Source organism: Epinephelus moara, chromosome 14 (genome assembly GCF_006386435.1).
Source record: "Epinephelus moara isolate mb chromosome 14, YSFRI_EMoa_1.0, whole genome shotgun sequence".
NCBI classification, from domain to species: domain Eukaryota; kingdom Metazoa; phylum Chordata; class Actinopteri; order Perciformes; family Serranidae; genus Epinephelus; species Epinephelus moara.
In genome coordinates, this window is record NC_065519.1 from 15,484,261 (window position 1) to 15,506,633 (window position 22,373).

Sequence of the window (22,373 nt, forward strand, 5' to 3'; positions counted from 1 at the left end):
AGACAAAATAAAAAAGTTTTCTTTATAGATAAAAGTGATTATTTTCCCCAAAATTCCCAAAAAGGCTAGAAGGCTAGACATCTATTTGATGTATCATTCAAACCAAATATTATTGTATTTGTATGATATTAAAAATATCTTAAAAATGTATTTATATACTGGAAATATTTTAAATATTCACATTTGGCAAAAACACATTATTCTTTCAATAAAACCTAATTTTATACTTCAGTTATAAATGTAACAGAGTGATTTCATTTTTCATCAGGCCAGTGTAATTAGTGCTAACTAAAATAAGAAGTTGGGCAGACAGGGGAAGGGAGGGAGGGGAAGGAGTGTTGGGTAATGAGGAGAAAATGTTTTTTTCCCCTCTTCCTCTGTCATACTGTTATTGGGTTATACTTGATTGACGCAGCGTTAACGGTCTGGCCAAATCGAGGCAGATCCAGCAACCCAGGCCGAACGGCAGCATGTGCAGCCACCTCGGACATGCAAATTGCACCCAGGCAACCCGTTGACTATGATTAATGAGCCTGGGCTGCAGCCTTTGTTTCCGCGTGCAGCCGTTTAGAGTGAAATACAATCCCAAAATATTATCAATCCCCTATTAATCCAGTAAATTTGTTCACATTGCACATGTTGTTTTGAGCAATTTACAGCCAAATGTGCGCGTGTGCACGTGCATGTGTCTTTGTGTATGTTATGGGGGGGTGAGCCCAATTGCATTTAATTACATGTCCTCTAATTAAATTCATTAAAGGATAATAAAATAAATGGAAGAAACAGCTTTGAAAGCTTGGGTGAAACACATGTGTCTTGTCTCCCATGATGTAAAATATGGATGTGGGATTTTCAGGGGCAGTCATGCTGTTCAGGGGGGAATGCACGAATCCGATACCTTGCTAATACTACAGGCATTTCCTGGTTATGGCTTGCCTCATGTTTAAACTGTGATTTTTAGAGCTGAGATCCCAGACTCCCTGAAGATTGGAGAGCAATTCTGTGGTGCAGAGGAGTGAAGTCACTGACTTCACAAATGGAAAAAAAAAAAAAAAAAAGAAACATTATGACAGTAATGCTGACGATCCAGTGTAACAAAACGCTCTCTATGTATGGTGAGTAATATCGCTGGATATGGTAAGGAGGGACTAATGTGCCAGACATGGGAGGGCTTGCAATTTCCTTAAACTGCGTGATGAGTAAAGGAAATTACACAAGCTCACAGTCACAAATCTTACATTCATCGACTGAAGATGCTGTCGATAAAAAACTATTCTCCCACATTCTCCCCTGCACAGCCACACACTTTCCCTCTGCTGCAAGCGAAATGTAAATGTTTTCCAGGCATTAAGGTATATAAGTGCCATTAGTGGCACAGTGCTTAGCACTACAATGGTGCGCCGAGAGCAGTGGAGCAGAGATCAGTGCAGCGTCTCCTGGATATCAGAGGGAGACATCCTTTGTAAATTCATCTCCCACTGTGAGCAGGCTTCACAGCTGGTTAACGGCACTGTGTGTACCACTGCCCTGTTTACACGCAGCCTCCAAAGCACTCGTCTTTCCCCCTGCATCCTTTCCCTGTATCCCCTCCATCGCCTCGCGCTCTCCTTCAGCTCTCATCACAGCCCACTGTGGCTCTCATAGCCATCAAAGACGCACACAGACTGATTCAGTGCAAGGGGGGTGTGTGCACGCAGGAGGACGTACACACACAAGCAGACACCTAAATCTCTGATCCCCTCGCTTTTGGGGCCATTACAGTACACTGCCTTCCAACCCCTTCTCTGATTTTTATCTTTTTATACCATCACATTACACTGATCCTTTTATACCTATTACACACGCGGCTCCCCACCAAACCCCCTGATCCTCTGATACCTAGATGAGTAAACTGCTCCTCCTGCCCCTGACCTCAGCCCTTTGTAGCAATCAGACCAGACTTCCTCAGAGGCCCTGATCTTATCTGGCCATACCAATCCCACTACACAGCTCCCTTTTGTAGCCACCACAGAGCACTGAGCCCTTTCAGATCCAGGGACTGCGCCGGTGAACACACAGCCCGAGACCTCAGCTCATCTCAGACATCATACTACACTGCCCAGCAACAATGAGCTCTATTTTCTGATGCACCACAGGTCAGATAGAGCCTTTCTGCTCACCGATGCATTGTTCAGCCACAATGGAGGAAACCAGCAATGTTGTTGTCAAAAGAATGTTTGACTCCACCACAGAATGGTTTGATGTCGTCATAGACTTGCAGACAATGACGCCAATTTAAGGCTAAGTATTTGCAGTAATGATTATGTCGTCTTATTATTGAAAAAAAAGAAAAGAAAAGGGGAAACTCAGTATTAAATGACTCTGAGACTTCGCTGCGTCTATAGTGAGAGAAGGTTAAAGAGAAAATCTATTAGGGTAGACTGAGGTTTAGCACTGCTCAGAGACTAATTACACAACAATGCCATTGTAAAATTATATTGATCTCATGGGATGTATTTGACAAATTAGGTGTTAAAGATTTTAGTCCTATAAGTGTCGTCTAAAGTGAAAACTCCACACAGAAGCATCCATATGAGAGAAATAAAGAAACTAAATTAATCATTAACTGACTATTGATTATTTCCCCTCAAATATCAGTTTGCATTTGCAACTACTATACAGGTGCAAAAATGTTGCAGGCAGAGCAAACATTTACCCTTCAAATCCAACATTATTCATGTATGTTTTACAAATCTTTTCTACTAACAGTTCTCCACAGTACATCATCATCCTTGGCTTAATTTACATATTTCTGCCGCGGGCATTTAAAGCTGTACCTTCACTGGTGAGGTGAAAGGTGTTGATGATTCTGGGGACCGTCGGCTGGGGATGGCCCACAAAAACTCCTGCAGGATGTGGGAAATAATTAAGGAAAGACCAGACCAATATTCTCTCAGGGGGGCAGCAGAATTCCTGTCGACACCACTGATTCAAGCACTGCAAAAGGTAAAAGAATACACACATATAAATTAATGATGTGTCAACTTTATGTGTTCTTTAAGGGAAACATAATCACTGCACGTACATGGGGGCCAATGGGTTTTGTCAGCAGTTTAAGATGTTGCAATGTTTAAGTGTAAGATAGTAAATTATGATGAAAATACTTGTGTCAATTCAAGATCAGAGGCAGAATTAACAAGAGCCTAAGCCACTTCAGAAGCAAGGGGAACATATCAGACTTTGCAAGATAACAATTAAATATAATGTATTTTAATCCCTATGTTTTATTTGCATTACAATCTAGGTTGCAATACCAGCTGCACTTATAAATGTGGTCATGATAAACCAAACAAGCATGCCTTTTTGGGGGAGGCACCATCTTTCAAAGCAGGCTGCAGGCAGCCTATTCTGCCTTTTATCATCAGTGGGTGCAAAATATATGCAAGCACAGAACTAATACTGTCGTTAAAACTGGAATTACTGACACAGAAATTACAGGGAGAAGCTGCATTTACACTGAAGGCTACTTTACATACACATCCAGAGAGGCGCTCCCTTCTCTCTCCTCTCTCTGTGCCTCTATTTCTCAGTCACTCCCTCCCTCCATCTGAAATACAACTTTAAAAACCCGCCCGTGTTGTTTAATCATTTCTTTCTTTCTTTCTTGTGTCGCACTTGAGAGCAGGAGAGCCTGTGCCTACTCATTTCAAATACCTGCCTTTGTATCGCCTGTATTTGACGAGGATCCAGTGACGCTTCGGAGATGCACTGAGTGGGCACTGCAGCTTGTTTTAGCTGGGGACCGCCTTCTTTCTACCTTTCAACCAATCACGTGCCGGTATACTCAGCTCTGAGGATGATTTGACCAATCAGCGCGCCGCTCACACAAAAGTCACCTCTTTAACTTCCTAGCGGGAAGCCGCTATCGGGAAGTGTCCACAGGCAGCAGGAATCAATGGTAAACAACCGTTTTGCTTGTTATTTGTTAATTTAGAGCCACGTTTGACATTTTGTTTCATAAAATATTCACTCAGTCATCCTTTAAGGGTGAGACGAAGCGATTTATTTTATGTTATGAATACGCTGTGTCGCGTTAGCTGTAACATTAAGCTAAGTTTGGTTAGCAAAGCAGGAACAGCTGTTTTTGACAGCTGTCAGTCACCTCACGTTGTTTACCTCACAAAATCAGATTGCTACACGAACAAACGTTTAACAGACTCACTCTCTGTGTTTGTACAAATAGATATAGTCGCAGTCATACCAATAAAAGCAAGATGAAGCTATCCCGCGCTGAATATAAAGAGATTGCGAGATGGACTGATCAGCTGAGACCTACCCGACAGTGTATGAAGATGCTGAAGGAAAGATTTCCAAAGTAAGTGTTTCCACACTGGATTCATTTTGTGAGCTTCCTCACATGTGTGAATGTATTGTGTGCAGCTACTGTAGTGTGTGTTTGTGTGTGGCAGAGGGTGAAAACGCCAAACATCTGTGCACAAGCATCCTTTATTATACTTTGTACATTGTGAATCAGTGATTAATGCACAAAACAAAATGTCTGACAATAATTTGTATACTTCAGTGATGACTTTACCACCTGTCTATCAACTCCACATAGCAGTACCCTTTATTTCTTCGCCCCTTTCTTAAATATCCTGTTATTAGATATTTATAACCTAATTTAATTGACCACTTATGATCACTAATTTATTCCACACAGGTTTCTGTATAGGCTCCCACCACAGCATTAGCCAGTGTTTTGCCATGAAGCATCTGCACATCCTGAAATCGAAGAGCGAGGTTAATGGTTGTGTTTGCCTTTCTCCTTGACACTGAGGGCCCTCACTTTATTGAACGTAACATGTGTAATCCCCCAAGGCCACCAGGACACCATGGCTGATCCCGTTGAGGTCACTTACAAAGTCGTATGTATTTGGAGCTTCCTACTTCCATTGTGCCCTAATCACCAATCTTGAAGAAGGTATCAGGTCCCCAAAGGGGACGCAGTGGAGCTTCGGCTCGCCTTTGTTCTCAACTGTCAGCATTTTACAGAATATGTCATGCGTATAAAGTTCATCTAATATCCTGTATGTTTAGGCACCAACACCAGGAGGTCCTTCTCATGTTTATTTTGAGTTTCCTTTCTCCTTTTGGTTTCCTAATCCAAAGTGTCTTTAACAAACAGTCCAAATGCCAGTTTTTCAAATAGTGGTACTGGTGGGTGTAATAATTAAAGGAAAACATTGGGCCGTTTTCATTCCAATAATTCAGCACGATCTCTCTCTCCCGGAGGTGCTGGCTCTTTTGTTTAGTCTTGCTGGTTATTGTTATTATTTCGTTCACCATAACCAATCTTGGGGAGGCCCTTGCTCTTTAAAATCCCTGAGTCTCGTCACTGGGTCTGACAGACAGGCACGGCAGCAGTGTTTTCACAGCCTGCGAAATTATTCTGGTTGTCCAATCAGCTGAGCTGGGCTCTGGAGGGTTAGTGATTGGACTGGCAGGAAATCAGGCTCTTAAGACATAACATATCGACTAGGCCATCCATCATCTCTTAGCATGCGCTCAGGCACGGCAGTCAGCCACCCCCGCCCCACACCCCTCCTGTCCCCTCGGACTGTGTGGGAGCCCTGCCACTGCGTAAATATTGGCCAGGCTGGGGCTGGCAGGAGGAGGGGAGGGGGGGTCAGTGGAGGGAGGGGGAGTATTAGGGGTTTGTTGTGGACAAGCCTGCACTCTATCTCCCTGACTATAATACTCAGAGAGATAGAAAAGACAGGTATCTGGATATCAAATCATTTCACATCGCACTGGGTCGATTTCCAAATGATGCGAGCAATACTGAGTGAACTGTGGATTCATGTGTTGTCCACCAGTGTCATGGCCGAGGCTGTGGTAGTTTTTCCAGGGGCATGTGCCATATTTCTGTTGCGGAGGAGACACCTATTATTTTGTTAAGTGCTAAGTTTATCATAACATATTATTTCCTATGTTTAAGCTAACTTTTTAATACTAACCAATCAACATATGGAAACGTTTGCTAGGAAATGCACCCTGATATCATTTAGCCGCAATTAGAGGAGGACTATAATTCAGTATTATCTGTTATTGACTTTAAGTGTAATCATATTGTGATGATATTTTGGTGCTGTGTGATCATTTTATTAAATTTTGCTGACTAAATTAATGTTTTTTTTTAGCAAACTGTAATTAAAACATAATACTGCAAAGATATGTATGCTCTACATCTTTGTGTAGACCTTCTTTTTTATAATTTTACTTCCAATTATTCATGGTGTGATATGAAAAATATTCTTATTGATATCCTGATATTAATTTCAGCTATATAGTTTAGTCTTTTTTTGGATTCAGAGCATTAGATTTGAGTTCCAGTGATGTAGATCAATATGAACAGCTATTATTGTTAAATCTCTGACCGCTTCATTGCGTTCAAAACTAATTCATAATCATTGCTTTAGATTTGGGACTTAAAGGGAGGAAAATTTAAACTTTGAACCCAAATGATTGTTATAGGCCATTTCAAGGTAATTTCCACGGACGGTCTGTCAGTCTTTCTGTTGTACTATGAGTATGGGTAGTGGGAGGAGAGAGGGAGTGTCCCATAGACAGACAGAAAGAGAGAGATTGTGATGTGGAGTCCCTCATCTGTAACGGCTGCATAACACAGATGTTGGGAGTCATCTGTCAGCCTGGCCTCTCTTGCCGGGCCCGAGCTGCTCTGGGGGGAAAAGAATTGGACACGGTGCTGTCACTTTTTACCCCCACTCACAATGGAGGGACATGCAAATATCAACCCCCCATTCTTGCCCTCTCTTCCTTGCCCTCCTCTTAGCCAGCCGCGGTGTCCTGCCTTGTATCTGGACCGCGGCTAGGCAGCGAGGGGGGGCGGGAGGGCTCATCGCAGGTCGGTGCCGGGGAAAAATGTGACATCAGTCCCATCAGGTCCTTCTCTTGCCACGTATTAGAATTGGAAATGATGGGCTGCTCTCTGAGGCCTTGCCTGGCTTCCCTTGGGTCTTGAGGGGACCCCAGTCTTTCCACCCTTTGTCCCCAGAGAGAGTCTGTGCAAGGAGGGCGAGAAAAAGAGGGAGGGAATGCGAGAGTCCTCTGTGTCCTTCTGTGCTGTATTATGAATGAATTTGGATGTAATGATTACCCCCCTCTTTAAAATGCCATTCAGCTCACTCCTCATATGGCTTTCACAGTCATGAAAGTAGGAGGGTGTGCAGAAAGGGGCAGATGCCTCTGTTTTGGAAAATGCTTAAAAAAGTATGAAGCATCCCTCCCCTCTAAACACTGCCTCTCTCTGTCTTTTAGACACACACACGCACATACGCACAGCTCCCTGGTGAGGAGTCCCTGAACGTTTTTCGAATCGGGCCCTAATGTGCCGTTTTCATCAGCACTGAGGCGGGCTGCAATATGGTGCTGGGGCTCGCTCTGGGAATATGAATGTTGATTAAGCATGCGTTCAGCCTTTTGAAATTCTGAAGAAGTGTCAGAATAATGGATGTTGAGCAAATGTCAAGCATTTGTTAATTTCTCTGTTATTTGGGGTTTATCTAGCATGATCTTTGGAAGGAAAGCGTGGGACAGGGTTGTTGTGGCATGTGCCATTGATATGGTGATTTCTTGGCTACAGACACTTTGTTTTTGATGGTAATATCTCGGCTCAGGACGAAGCTTAGGGACTTGCTCATTGATTATTTATTGTGGCTGGAGTGTTTATCTCTTCTTCTTTTTTTTTTTACATGGCGGTTAACGTGAACGATTTGATAACAGGCATGATGCATTAAACTGGCAAGCTCTTTATACCTTTAGTTTCTCGTAAGAGCTCAAGAACTCAACAGAAGACTTGCAAGATTATGATTGTTTTTCTCTCTTTTTTTGTTGTTGTTGACTCCTAAGCAACATCCATGTATATTTAAAATCCTTTTTTATCATTCCTTCATATCAGCCTGTATTTTACAGTGAGTGTAGGGCAAAGTTTTTTGAATCCATTTAGCATATTTTTTTGTTTTTACCTTTCGAGGACCTAATCACGTACTACTATCAGAAGATTAGAAATCTTATATATAATGTAATTAGACAGTTAAGTTTTTGCAAATCGGGAAAATGAGTCTGCCTTCATCAAACTGCTTTATTATCTACAGTGACCATCTTTATTGTTATAATTGGCCCATGTAATAACCAGAAAATCCACACTTTATTTTCAGTTCAAAAACCATCACCAAAGATCACCTGGATTTAAGTTTTTAAATGTTAACACATGTCTTTTTATAAGGTTCAAGGGCATCTAAAGACATATACTCATACTACCGAAATTTTAATGTGGAGTTGTTCCTCCAATACACCCAAAAATGCTGAATTGGTTATCGGCAAGTATTTAAGTCTTTGCCCTGATCCAATACCAGTTGGAGCGTTTCTCCATTCTACTGGGATCTCCACTATTGTCCCAGTGGAATCAACCGAGTTGCTCTGTTGTAGCTCTTGTGAAGGTAGACTTCTAAATTTTTTTTTTGTAGCCTGGAAGTGGCAATGACATTACCCAGAGACTGATCAAGTGCAGAGCCCGTGGGGGCAGCCCAAACGGCCCCCGGTGCACAGCCTCACACTTCTGGCCGCCCATATTGAACAAAACACAAACTGGCAGTCGGGGCTTAGGGGTGCAACGCTTGAAGGCTGAGAGTACTGGCAAACTAATTCCACAGCTTTATGTGGTTAGATGAGCATTGGAAGGGTGAAGGGATGAATGAAGTGTAAGCAGAGAGGGGAGATGGAGAAAGAAGAGAAGCTGTGCTGAGTTTACAACTTCATGTCAGGCTAAGGAGTTCATGAATAATAGATGCAATCAATTACTTGATTAGGAAGCACAGGAATGACTACTTCCTCTTCATATCTTAGGGACGTTGTCCAAGCACACTATAGATTGTAAAGCCTTTTCGGCTCATTGGGCTAAAAACACTGAGGTAAGCAGCCTGTTGTTTAAGTAAGCGATTATAAGGGACACTATCTTGAAGGATAAAAACTGTTGGTACTGGATGGCAAGGCGGAATACGCTGTTATTATTAGCAGAGGGAAATTATTGACATAGAAATATGAGCTTTTGTGTGCTGTACTTGGTGGTAGCATCAGTGTCGTCCCTCAACCCCCAAAGCCAAACACACACACAGAGAGAAACCTACAGCATAGAGCACCACAGTTGAGCTGGGTAGCTATGGTAGAGCCTCTGCCCTGCAGGTTCTCTTTGCATACTGGGATCAATTGCAAAAGAAGAATGAAACAAATTGCCCAGAATGGTACAAGTTCCCAAGGCACGCTTGGGGGAGTAGGCAATTGGTCAGTGTAATGTGTTTCTTTGCCAGACCAGTGGACGCTCGCCACTTGACAGATAACACGCACCTCATTTTCAGTTTCCACGAGAATTTTGCAGAAGCAGCGATGACAATAGTTACACCATAGCAACGGCAATGCGCCATGATAGTTATAACATGTTTTGTCACACACAGAGTCATGAGGATCCCTAGCTTTCAGGAGAAATCACAATTAGGGCGGTGATTGTGGGGATCTTTCTCGCTTTTCCTCGCCACCATTATATAACAGTTCTGACATTTCAGGGCACCTCAGCAGACAGAAATTTTAAAGATTGTAATAAAGTGAAGGGGGCTGCGTAGGGGTCGTATTTTTCGTCTATTAGGACAATTGTAGGCGGTGAGATGCCCTGTTGTGCTTCTGCTAAAGCCATTTCTGTCCACAGTCCCCCGCAGGCTTGTGGGCTTGCATGGCCTTCTGCAGAGAGATGGTGGTGGGGGGGTCACTATCAGTAAATGTAGTGGAATGTACTCAGAGTCAGGCTTTTGGTAAAGCTTTCTCCAGTTATGGCAAAAAAAAAAAAAATATAGTGGATTTTTATAGATAAAATTTAGGTTAAAAAATAATAAAATTAAAAATAATGATACACTTTTATTGCAATCACTTTAGTAGGAATAAGCATTTACAGTTTTGCAGGAAAAAAGGGAAACTAATTTGAACTGTAAACACGTGTGCTCGTTGTGCAAGTATTTGTCTGAAGCTGCATGACACCCTGAGATTTGTGTTTGTTTCCATCTCTTGTCAAAATATATCACATTTATACATTAACGTGTAAAGATTTTTTTTTGGGTACGCATTTGTTTTGCTGCTGATGACGGTGGGCTTAGCTGGGAAACAGATGTTAGCATTTTGCCTATCAGCATGTGTAATTAGCAGCATTTGCATATCCAGAGTGTTTAACCCACATTCAGCTGTTTTTCACTTTATAAAATATTGATCTATAGGAAAGCAAATGCGTAATATATTATTGTCAGCGCTCTTGTTTGAATGAAATGAGATATAAATACCGACTATAGGGAAGCATTAGGTAATAATTACAGTGATAAAGGTGTGGATAAGAATAGAACAAGGTATTGAAACTAAGCATATTTCCATGCGCTGTATATGAGTGAATCATTTCATCCATGTCACTCCCTTTTCAAAATAGCTTCATCGCCATTAGTAAAAATATGTGCTATGCCTTAATTAGCCAGCTCCATGCCCTGAAGAGTCGCACCATGCAACACTCTCTGCATGCAGATCCACCAAATGCTAAGTACTGTCGCAGCATATGATACCAGTGCCATTAGCCAGGTGGCTTTCATTACCTAAATTACAGCTATTGTTTATAATTAATTATTTGTAAATAGGAAGATTCTGAATATAATTGATAGCTTGAATTTCCCCCATCTCCTATTAATTAGGTTGATGGGAATTTTGAGGCTTTTCCACTGCTGTTTTTCCCCCTGTACGCCGAAGACACTGATACACTGTGAATGCACCAGCAGATAAGGCAATTCAACACTCAAACATGGATTTGTCAGATTCATAACCAGCGGATAGCCTAACTTAATAGAGCCTAAAGCACTGACCAGACAGGCATACCAGCTCAGTGACAAAGTGAAAATCCCTAATTGTTTTTAATTTAATCTGCTGCTTTACTATTTTGGGTGCCAGTGCATATTAATGCTCTGTCTTATGTTGTAAGGAAGGGTAATTAGGTTGAGAGTGAATGATTCCCTAACCACTCTTCTGTCTCCCAACCTTCTGTTTCCCCATGTTCTAAATTATATCCAAGAGGGAGGGATTTTTAGTTTTTTTCTTCTCACACAAAGGTCAATGTGAAGACACGCTGCAGTGTCACAGACTCTTTTTGGAATGTATTTTCAGATATGCTCAATGTTTCCTTTAAAGTTAAACTATGCAGGATTTACCTAAAAACCAACTCATACAGAAGTAATACCACTTAATCATCACTTACGAACCACTAGAAGTGTGTGGTGGTGTATTTTTTGCAGGTGCCAAACCGTAAGCAGCACGCATCCAAGAGACGCAACGCAGAAAAATGCAAATGTAACTAGACGAAATGCCAAATGAGAGTGAATCTGGGGTTGGCTTTTACTGTTGCTTTCACTGGCAAGCATGTTTACAGACAGTAACCAACAATCTTCCATAGTATACCTTTAATAAATGTCAGTGACATTGATCTGTGTCAATTTTGGGTATTTAAGGGCATGTTTACATGAATACCAATACAAATAAAAATAGATTTTTATTTATTTTATTAAAAATTCTGGGTTTACATGATCAGTTGTGAAAACGATATCCCTGTTTACACGAAAAAGCAGAAACGGCAGCTTTTTGCTGCAGTTAGCATGCCAGGCCAGTAGGTGGCGATATGCCATATGTCAAACACCAGAGAAGAACATTCTGCGCATGCACAGTGATTTGTTTTCCTCTTGGCGCTAGTGATAAAAACAATGATAAACTACATTTTAACCTTATGTAGCATAGTTAGCTGCTATTCACTTACTCATATTTTGCTCACAGCAGATGTCTTTGTTTGCCGATTTAGGTGATATTGATGCAGCAGTGCTAAGTTCATTTGTAAGCTCGTAAGTACTCCCAAAGTGCTAACAAAATGTAAACAACCCGGCATATATCAGCCATGGTTGATGTGGTTCCCGGGCGCCTCATGGGCATGCATGAACTGGGTTGCAACGTCATCGTTTTCCAAAATCTCCGTCTATCCTGTTTGCATGTCTCCATAGACACGGATATTTTTAAAAACTTTCACTTTGGAAGCCGTTTTTGAAAATCTCCTTTTTCGTTGAGAAAAACGCCAGTTACGTGTAAATGATAGGTGCAAACGCAAAGATAAATATCCATTTTCAGAAATATATGGAACCGTATAAACAGGCCCTAAAAATGGTTTCAGTGCTAATTTTCTGCAGTATCGATACACCCGTACCAGCTGCGTTTTCTTGCTTACTTGTTTATTGTCAGTAATGTTAACTCAAGTCATTCTGCTGTTCTCAGCTCCTAACCAAGAAAAGAAAAGTCATCATTGTCATGTTGTATCCTTATTATGTTTATCTTTTAATTTAAAAAAGTAATTTCATATACTCAATGTCACTTTTCTCTATTGTATCAAAAATGGTTATCAAATATAATTATTTTTTTCAAGGTATGGTATTGAAGCTGAAATTCCAGCATCATTATCATTAATATCATTATTAGTAGGACAGAGATTGATGAACTTTGTTGTTTACTTAGACATCTCATAGATGCATTAAAAAGCTAAGATTTGTCTATCTATGTACAGATACTGTTAGAGTTCAGGGTCTTCATCGTAGCAAGGGGTTGTTTTAGGATTGACTCTAAAAAGAAATGTGTCTAATCTCACAATTGTTTCAAATATTTCTACTTTATAATGCAAACCACTGCAATAACCACTCAAAAGCTGGTATTATGAGGCAAGGTGCTGGATGTATTACAGCTACTGTGCAGCAGGCAGATCAGATCCCCTTTGTACGACTGCATTTAGCTCCATATTTTAGCATGAAGTGAGCATACTGTGCCCAGGAGAGCACAGATTGGATATACATTAATGTAAAGCCCGCAATAACTTACTATTAATGTCTGTTAAATGGGGGAAAAGGGCATTATACAATATGAGTGCAGTGTAAAACTTGACAGACTCTATAAAACGCAGACAACTCTTGGTTTGGATCCAGGTATCTGCCCTCACCTCTTCACATTGCTCTCAGTATTCTTTATCCTTTTCAAATCTTATCATATTTGTCTCTGTACTTGAGTTAAATTCAGCATCTGTGGTGCTTTTGTCCAGTTTTGATGTTGGTTAAAAAGTGATTGAGGTAAGGGAGAGAAAAAAAAAAGTCCCCAAAGTTTTTAGTGTTTTTGAAACAGATATGTTTTTCTAGATATTTAGAGCAGTTTATGTCCCTTTAAAGTTAACAGGGTATAGATTTAGCAATTAGGCAGTAATCATGCTCATTATAGAGAGTAATCCATTTAAAACCTAACAGATGTCTGTTCCAACAGGGGGATCGCGATGGTCCCATGCCAACAATAAGGCTGTAATGTTGTTGAAATGCTCAGGTGCAAGGTTGAAGTGTGGAAGAAATTTTTTTCCCCTCCCTTAAGTGTCCACATGTTGACAGTTGACCATTTAATGGCCCACTTAATTGCAGTGGCCCCTTCGTCCCCACGCATCATTGTAAATTAATGCTGAGGTGGCAGTGTTTTCTGAGAGTTTCCCCCCTACGTCTCCTCGACTTCAAACATTTGTTGGCTCACTTTCGTAACTGTAACTTTGACGAGACTCATCTGCGTGATGGGTCGAGCCCCTGAGAGTTTGAATAGTTGAGAATTAGCTGTTCTCCAGCCAGAGCAGTAAAACTCTTTCAAACTGACATCTGGAGAACCCAATATGACGTGTTTGGTGGCGTAAGTCATTATAAACTGCTAAGCCATTCCAGCAGTTGAAATGCTTTTATGAAGATATGGTCACAGACTGAGACTCTAGACAGAAATCAATGTTTGAGATTCCTTTGGCTTTGTTTACATGTCACATGGTTATTTCATGGTTTATGGTGATTGATGTTGAAGGCCTATGTGGACTCAATATTTCAATGCGGATTGGAGGCTTCGGCTTCTTGTCAGTATTTACATACCACTCTCAGGTGACTTGTAACGAAAAGTCCATTAAATTTAACAATCAAGCGTGCTGAGAGCAGTATATGGAGACACAGGACCACTGGAGACCGTCACAGAGCCGTTTGCATGTGCATGTCCCCGTGTGCATGCTTCTGCTGCATTTTTTTTCCATTAATATGCAGGGTGGAGGTATGTATCATCCAATTAGAATAATATCTGTCACCGCTTTAAATATCTTCAACCCAAAGGATGCTGTGGGGGGTTGGAGAGGAGTATCCACGGGGCTGCGATACCCCATTGGAGCCGCCTGTTTTCCAGGTTCGCCTCTCTGCCAGGTGTTTGACATTGACTAGAGCTGGAGATGAATGTAACTCCTGGCAACCCATGGAATTGACCGACTCCTGGGAGTCCAAGCTTCCTGCAGTGAAAGTTTCCATTTTCAAAGCCCATCAGTTGCAGTGGGAGGGCTCCAGAACGGTCCATATGCCAGCTCTGACAGTGAAGCAGGAAAACTTTCTCCTATCTGTGTATCGCTACACCACTCACATAAACAAATACACACTCTCACAGCGGTCAGCCCCTCTGCAACGAGACATCCACCAAACCAGGGAGTATAATTGCCAGTGAGTGCTGTGTTTCTCTCTTGAATCATATCAATTATTTGCATGAATGTCATAAATTTCTCTCTAATTTTGTCAGTGCGGTTATGAGTGAGTGTTCTTTACAACGGCAGAAACTGCACTTCAATTAAGAACAATTTAGCTTTCAGCACTCTTACTGGAGAGAAAAGGGGATGGAGGAAGATGGTATGTATGAATGTGTGAAAGGGAAAAAAAAAACAGGGTATATTTTTCTCATCTCTCATACCACACACAACCTCCCCCTTTCTCCCACCCCCACGCCATCGTGGCAGGAATCCTTTGTCAGAGGTGTTCATCTGGAACAACTTTGCCACACTTGTTTTCATGTTCTTTTAGATTACAGGGCAGCTGGCCCCAGCTTTGAAGCTCCCCCTCTCCCTTTGTCTCTGTGCAATGCACTCTGGTAATTAACTTTGTCCTTCTTTTATTTGTTCCAGTCACTCGCAGTCCACTCTTCTGAGCATCTTCTCCCTGGAGTACCAGGTTAGAAGTTTTCTTCCTTTGTGAGCCCTGACAGGTGCCTAATTGAATGATGAATGTCCCTTTATTTCTTTGTAATTGAACTGCCAGCTCTCTGATTGGTTTGGAGGATGCCCCCCCCCCATCCCCCCCACACACACCCACCCACCCACCACCACCGCCATACCCCCGTTTATTTCGCCCTCCCCACCTCCACCCCCCCTCCTCCTCACGTTCACGTCGAGGGCCCTTGCCTGCCTGAGCCTCAGTGGATGTCTGCCAAGCCTTCCCATCCATCTGTCTAATAACATCTAGCCCCTGCTTATTTGGTGGACCTGTAATAAATTATGCTAAACCATTATTATTCTGACAATAATAATTTCCCCGTGTAGTGCGGCTGCGTGTGCTAAATGTTTGCTGACTCGCACTGTCACTGCTGCTTTCCACGGCTGACAGCGGATGATGATAAATGGCCGCTGCCGCCAGTGGCAGAAGGCAGCACAGGCAGAAAATGGAGTCATTTATCATCCCCCTGACAGGTGTCAGTCACACTGCCTGTCTCTGTGGAATTACATTTTTTGTGTGTAGTAGTTTTTAAATAAGTTGTTTTTTAACCAATGCTCTTCCTCTTTTATCCCCTGTCCTCCTCCTCCGCGGCGAAGATGGCAATTGAATTGCTTGGAAATGTCAGGGTGTGGAATGTGGAATAGGGTCATTGTTTGATCGAAAAAGGGGAAATGAATACAAGGTTTGAGTGAAGGAGGGGGAAGACGGGGATGGGGGTTTGAACAAGGTTGCCTTGGCACACTTTGACCCCTAGCAAACTTATTGAAATTAAATTACTGTGACCTGAGATCTCTTGCGCTTGTTCATATACAATAGAGCATGAAAGAGGAGCTGAGGCTGAACAAGTCTGCATTTTATTCAGGCGTACGGGAAAATGATTGAAATTAATGATAATATATGGAAACAAACTTTTATTATTATCATTATTATTGCTATCATTACATTATTGTTACATGTGTGTTGTCTTTGTGACAGAAACGAACCAAAAAAACAATCTTTAGACACCATGCACCAGATGTTATTGAACGCCACTACCAAAGGTACTGTATTACTTTGTGTTGTGTTTCTTTATTGTTCTTCTTTCCTCTGTCCAACACTATGTCTTTATCTTCGTCTCATCTCTATTTTTCTCTATCACTTATTTGTTTTATCTGTCACCCACTCTTGTGTGCTCTCTTTGTCTTCCCCATTCGGTGACTGAGAATGGGACTTGCCAAAGTCCCTTCTACAGTTAGAGAGTAGGTGGGCCACCGTGACAGATATAATCTCCCCCAAACAAATCACCACCCTCAGGATTCATTCCAGACCTCCACTTGCACCTGCTAAGCTAAAGCTCTGCTCTCCATGTCAAATTGAAAGCAGAAAAATAAATAAATAACCAGCCATTGGACATTTGCCTTACACAGGCTTATGATGGGATGATTATCTGTAATTCAATGAAAACGGATAAATTAAGCGAAAAGAAAAAGATGAAAAACAGGCTGTAGGGGGGGAAAGCCTCTTTGCATATTGCAATTAGCCTTTATCTAGCATATTAGGGCCATTGTTCTGGGGAAAACAAGGCTGGATAATGCACTTCTAATCCACTTACAACAACAAACCTCTGAGATGATCTGGGTAAGATCTGAGGGGAGCTGTAGTTTTAGCTGGCGAGGGAAAAAAGGCTTTTTGGGCGGCAGGGGTTAACTAACTATCATATGCTTGTCTGGCTTCAAGGAAATTTGAAGCCCTTCAAGCAGTGCTGTTTTAACCGCACCGAGCCTGCCATATGCCACCTAGGGCAAAGTCATCAGGGACATTAGCATGTCTTGGCTAGCCTGGTCTAGTCCCCTCTACCCTTCTGTCTGCCTTTGTGGGCCATGTTTTTTTTTTTTTCACTGCTGTTGTTGTTCTTTGTTATAATGAAGGTATCTGAGTGAAGCCAAGGCACATCCCTCTGCTCCTGTCCTGCTGGAGTTGGCCAATGAGGTAATGACATAACCTTTAGTTTCTTTTTTTTTCCTCATCTTTGAAAAAGAAATCCTCAATTGATGCCTCCTTCTTCTCTGTAAACGGACAGATAGAAACTGGCTGCATTTTCTTTTTCCCGATTTTCACCCTTGTCTGTTAGCCATTATCAAAATTGGTAAATTGGTCCGCTCCATTATCAATTATTTCATGTAATTAGCTCTCACCTCCATTACGCAGATGTGAAAATACTTTTTGTGTTTTATTATGTAATTTTCCAAATTGCACTTGAGGCAGAGTTGCAGCAAACTGCGGACAGGTGAGGGCTGGGTCAGTGGTTAATTCTTCTCTTCATCGCTTCATCACTTGTTTACTTTGGGAGGTCAGTGTAGGATTTGTACTCCGGTTGATGTTGTAGCAAATGGTGTTCATACATATAATTAGATGTGCACTTGGTACAAAACTCAAATAGAGGGTAGAGGGTGTCCTTGCTATAAAATAGCCTCATGCTTTAAGCAGTTACATTATTCACATGGCCAAGTTTCTTCATTTCACATAAGTGAAAAGATATATAGTCAGTGACCAACTAGTGTTTCTTACATTCAATATAGTTAGTCAATTATTATTTCCATTAGGGTACCAGCAACAGTTCCTACTCTACTACTTCCCTAATAAAATGCAGCAAATATGGGTGAAATCTAAAGGATGTTTTTGATTATTAGGCTATTTTTTGCGACAATATACTGAATTTTTTCACCTATTTTCTTCGCATTTCATCACATTGTTAGTCTTTCAGTTTCCTCCTATTTTGCCTGTTAGAATTGGCTGTGTAACCTTTTAAAACATTTAAATGCACATTTAAATTTTTATTGGTGCTTACACCAGGCAACGAGATTTGAGGGTTTCTTAATCTAAAATCTGAGTAGTTCACATGCATCAGTGGCACCTCAAAGCTAACTGCCATTATTCATTCTCCATTTAATTGACACATGAGTTTTTTTTTCCTCCTAAGGATTAAATTCAGCTCAGAGATAACTGTCTATGAACCATTTAACTGTCATTTTAATATGCTACTTAACATTTAAACCAAGCACTCATGGTCTCCCAGACCGCTAATTGATGTAGTTTCATCCCTTTATGAGACAATATATCTCGAACAGAGGGAAATGATTAACAATGATGAAAACTATTCATGGATTTCTTTTTTGCCCCAAGAAGTGTTCCATGAACGGGGGTTCTAAACCTGACATTTGCTGTGTTTTTTGCACGTTTTATACGCAGCTTTATGTAAAGGTTACTTAAACAGACAGGTGCCTTCATGCTGTATTGTATGTTAACGCCCATTAGCTTTCAGGGCTTATAAAACCTGAGTTTTACTGAGCATTAATTGTTTTCCGCAGAAATTTAAGGTTCTGTGACTCTTAGTCACATGTTAAACTCATGAAGTGCTGCGGTCTGACTTGAGGACGGAGATGGACTCATGATTAATATGAAAATTAGGGAGATGCAAGTACCTGAACTAATCAGGTGGTCCTTATTCAGGCTGGGCCAGCGTTGGTAATGTTGCCATTTTTCATGTGTCAGCCCTGATGCAGGTTACCAGGATCTGATGATCTCTCGTTATCCAAAGGTGTGAATGGAGAGCAGGCCAATGAGCACAAAGAGGATAGGATTGAGAGGAGAGAAGAAAGCGATGGAAACTGAGACAGGCTGGGGAGAGGAAACACAGCTACAGTATGGCTGCAAGCTAGAAATGTTAAGTTTTAAAACGCTATCAGAGGTCTTAATGAAGATACAAACTCTGCGCTCACCCCTTAATTATTATAGACATGTTTGGCCTTTTTGCAAGCTGCCTTCTTAGTGCAATATTATGGAGATGTTAACAAATACTACTGCGGGTAAAAAGACATTGTTTAGACAGAAGCCTCTCTGCTCCCAGCGTTACCAGGAAGCATCAGAGAGAAGATGAAAGACACCATTCTCACTACAGGCTGAGGGCAAATTCACTTTTGGTCCCCCAATTATGCTAACAAGAGAAAAAATGATCTTTAGCTGCAAGAACGTTGTGTTTCATAACGAGCCGGCTAGGAATGGCTTGTCTTCAAGCGATGTTTTAATTCCCTCCTTACTGAAGAGGCTGTGAAATTTAGCAATGAATGACTTAATGTGTCTTATTATTTGGAGCCAAAATGTAATGTTTTTGAAAATGAATATGCTCCATACGGCTGGTTTACCTTGAAAGCTAATGCAGGCTTCTGAACATTGACACCTTTTATAGATGATGCCTGTTAATTGAGCTGAATAATTTGTGATATTCTGCTGGCTTTAAGAGCAGCTGCTGTTTTTTCATTGCATACCTTTAACACTGTCATGGCAATGATATTTATAATGAGTGGGAAGAAGGGAATTCAAGGCTTAACCGTTAATTGGTTAACAGCCAAATATATTTTTGACTGGTTATGCATGTTGGTGTATGAGGTTATTTTGCTGCTTTTCAGTTTACTGCACTGTACACCAACTGGGTGGGAGCTAGCTAGCAGCACTGCTCATTTGGCGATTACCAAGAGTAACGCCATCCAGACAGCACTGCTGCATAAACATTGTGCCCACCCTTGGCATCTAAGTGAATGAATTTTAAGCAGCAAACCTCCCCTTTAGCATTGTTAGCTATGTTAGCTCTGTCAGCAGCATTAGTAGTGTCAGCACAGCTAGGGTTGCTAACATAGTTAACAATGCTAAATAGGTTTTGTGGCTCAAAATAAAGCCACTTGCTCAAACAGACTGCTTGGGGGAACGGAGGATGACTGCCATCTTACCACTGAGCTAGATAACTTGACAATAAAGTTATCTAGCTAGCTAGCCATTAGCTAGTTCCCACCAACCTGGGGGTGCAGAGCAGAGCAGCCAAGGCTGATGCTAGCTAACCAGTGGAGGCCAAAGGGTGGACAGTGGGCACTATGATTCCAGTTGTCAACGTGGCTAGCCGACTATCTGTCAACAAAGCCAACAGAAAATAAAATGCAACAAATTTTAATCCTAAAACCTTAACATTTCACCACCTCTACATGGATAGCGCTTGGAAATGTGGCGCTAAAGCTCACACAGTCAGTGGAGCCCTGGACTAAAAAGATTAGGGCTTCGCATAATTTTGCATTTTGTTTGTTAATGGGTGTCAGGCTTTCAAAAGCAAAATTAACCAAAGCTGACATCCCTTTTGGGAAGGCATTTCTCTTTTAAGAATGTGGCTCGGCTAGACACCTTCAGTATCAGTCATTAGTGCTCCCTTACCTGGCAGGGCATCTCCCTGCACTTCAACTGAAAACATTTCACACCTCTCAAGGTGTCTTTGTGTTCAAAGGGTGCTGCAGCCATAGGTTGTATCCATCCTATTAAGGACTGCATTCCCACAGTCCCTCCGGTGTGTCCTGTTGGTTCCTGAAGTTTTGCCTTGGTGATCATCCTATGATTAAAGCTCTCCATTGTCTCTTGCTCGGGCATTGTGTGTGCTGCTTTTTCATACCAGATGAGAGACTGCGCTTGTCCGTTTGACAGAGGCGAAGGCAATTCAGCCGGGTAGCTTGGCTGTGTAATTGGCGAACTCTTGTTCCTGTGGGAAAGGTTATTGCAGAGCAACGCTTTCAAAGACCAATTTGCACAGGGATTGTCGAAAGTTAGGTCAAGGTTTGGAAACGCAATAATATCATTTAGAGCCATTACAATCATTATTATCTATGTGACATCAGCAGAAGGTAGGCCGGCCGTGTAATTTCAGCACTGTAATTCTTAGGCTCTTTGAAATATGTTTGCACTTCCAACTGGATGTGTGGGATTTAGTCTGAAGGTTTGTAAATGGAGTAATTCTCCAGAGAGGAATAACATTTCCAATATACCTATGTTTTGAAGTAGCATTAAGTCCCCATTGACGGCATAGCCTGTTTTTTATTAAGGCAAATTCTCTTCCTTTTGTTGTTCAATCTATGTAAAGGTGGATCTGTCTCCTGCACTGATGGCTCGTATCATCCTGGACAGGTTCCTTCAGGGCCTGGAGGGTGGAATGCGTGAGTAACACTTTTCCATTTCCCTCTCTGTCCTTTCTATCATCCCCCCCATCAGTCTTAATTGTAGCACTTTGTCTTTTGAATTCCTTTCTGTTTGAGTCCCAATTCCAGTCCTAGCTGCTGTATTTCCAGCCTGTCCGAGCCTAATGAGAGACAGACCACATTTAGTACTAGCCGCATCCCAGGGCACATGACTGGCAATTAAGCACCGGGAGGACCACCCACCTCTCAACTGCAGTGTGGATCAATTCTAGCTCACCTCATCAGTGTTATTTATAACACCCCTGATTTCTTTCTTCACCCTCCTCCGTCTCCCCCAATGCATCCATCTAACCCCTACCCTCTCTTTCTCTCTCATCCCCTTTTCCTTTCCTTGTCCCTGCTTGGGTCCTGTGAGGAAATTGAGTTGTGGAAAAGTGTGGCAGAAAAAGCAAACCATTCCTAGGTTGCGCTGATGGACGCGCTGCGGGAGAACCAAATTCCAGATGCAAATATTTTTGTTGAACATGTCAAAGAGATTGTCCAGAAATCCTGTGGATAATTGTTCATGTACATTCTGGTTAGCGTCTTTTTTCCCCCCCTCTCTAGAACTTATTTTACGTCATCTTATATCATGTATTTTTGCGCCGATAATGTCATAATTTGCAGGTACATGTAACATTTGTTAATTCATGCAAAAAACATTTCCACGGGAGCTCCTAATATCACATGCACACACACTTTCATAACATTTCAATAGGTCTATTCTGAGAATTGTGTGTGTGAGTGTATGTCTGTGCAGTAGTCAGTGCTTTGAGAGCGAATCGCATGATGTCAAAAAGACGTGATTCCAATTTAATCAAGAAAGAGATTAAAGTGGATGTGTGTTATTTTCAACTTCGCCACAGCACAGCCATTTGTCAAAGTCAAAGATGTGATTGCTTTGGACCCACCGTTATCCACTGCCTGTCAAAATACTAGTCTGAGCAGCTTGTAGAACAGGGCATTCATCCAGGAGAAGCACTCCGTCTCAGATAATAGCACACTGCATCCCTCCATCTCCATACAGTGAAAACATGCTTTATTATTGCTCAGAATAGATTTGTAGCAGATGAAACTTCCCGGATGATCGTTGTTTAATTTCAAAACAGTGTTGTAACCATGCCGTGTCTCGGCGTTCGCAGGCTCGCGA

At 41.7% G+C, this 22,373-nt stretch overlaps 1 protein-coding gene across 1 annotated transcript in view; it reads left to right on the forward strand.

The window, feature by feature from the left end:
- The first annotated feature begins 2,605 nt into the window (after positions 1–2,605).
- The window catches only part of cdin1 (CDAN1 interacting nuclease 1), a 65,598-nt gene continuing 45,830 nt past the window's right edge, over positions 2,606–22,373 (forward strand). The window contains exons 1-7 of the mRNA XM_050062536.1: positions 2,606–2,985; positions 3,665–3,937; positions 4,223–4,354; positions 15,110–15,155; positions 16,173–16,237; positions 17,105–17,165; positions 21,130–21,202. Coding sequence (XP_049918493.1) covers positions 4,254–4,354; positions 15,110–15,155; positions 16,173–16,237; positions 17,105–17,165; positions 21,130–21,202 — 346 coding nt within the window. The 5' untranslated portion in view covers positions 2,606–2,985; positions 3,665–3,937; positions 4,223–4,253. The remainder of the gene's footprint in view (positions 2,986–3,664; positions 3,938–4,222; positions 4,355–15,109; positions 15,156–16,172; positions 16,238–17,104; positions 17,166–21,129; positions 21,203–22,373) is intronic.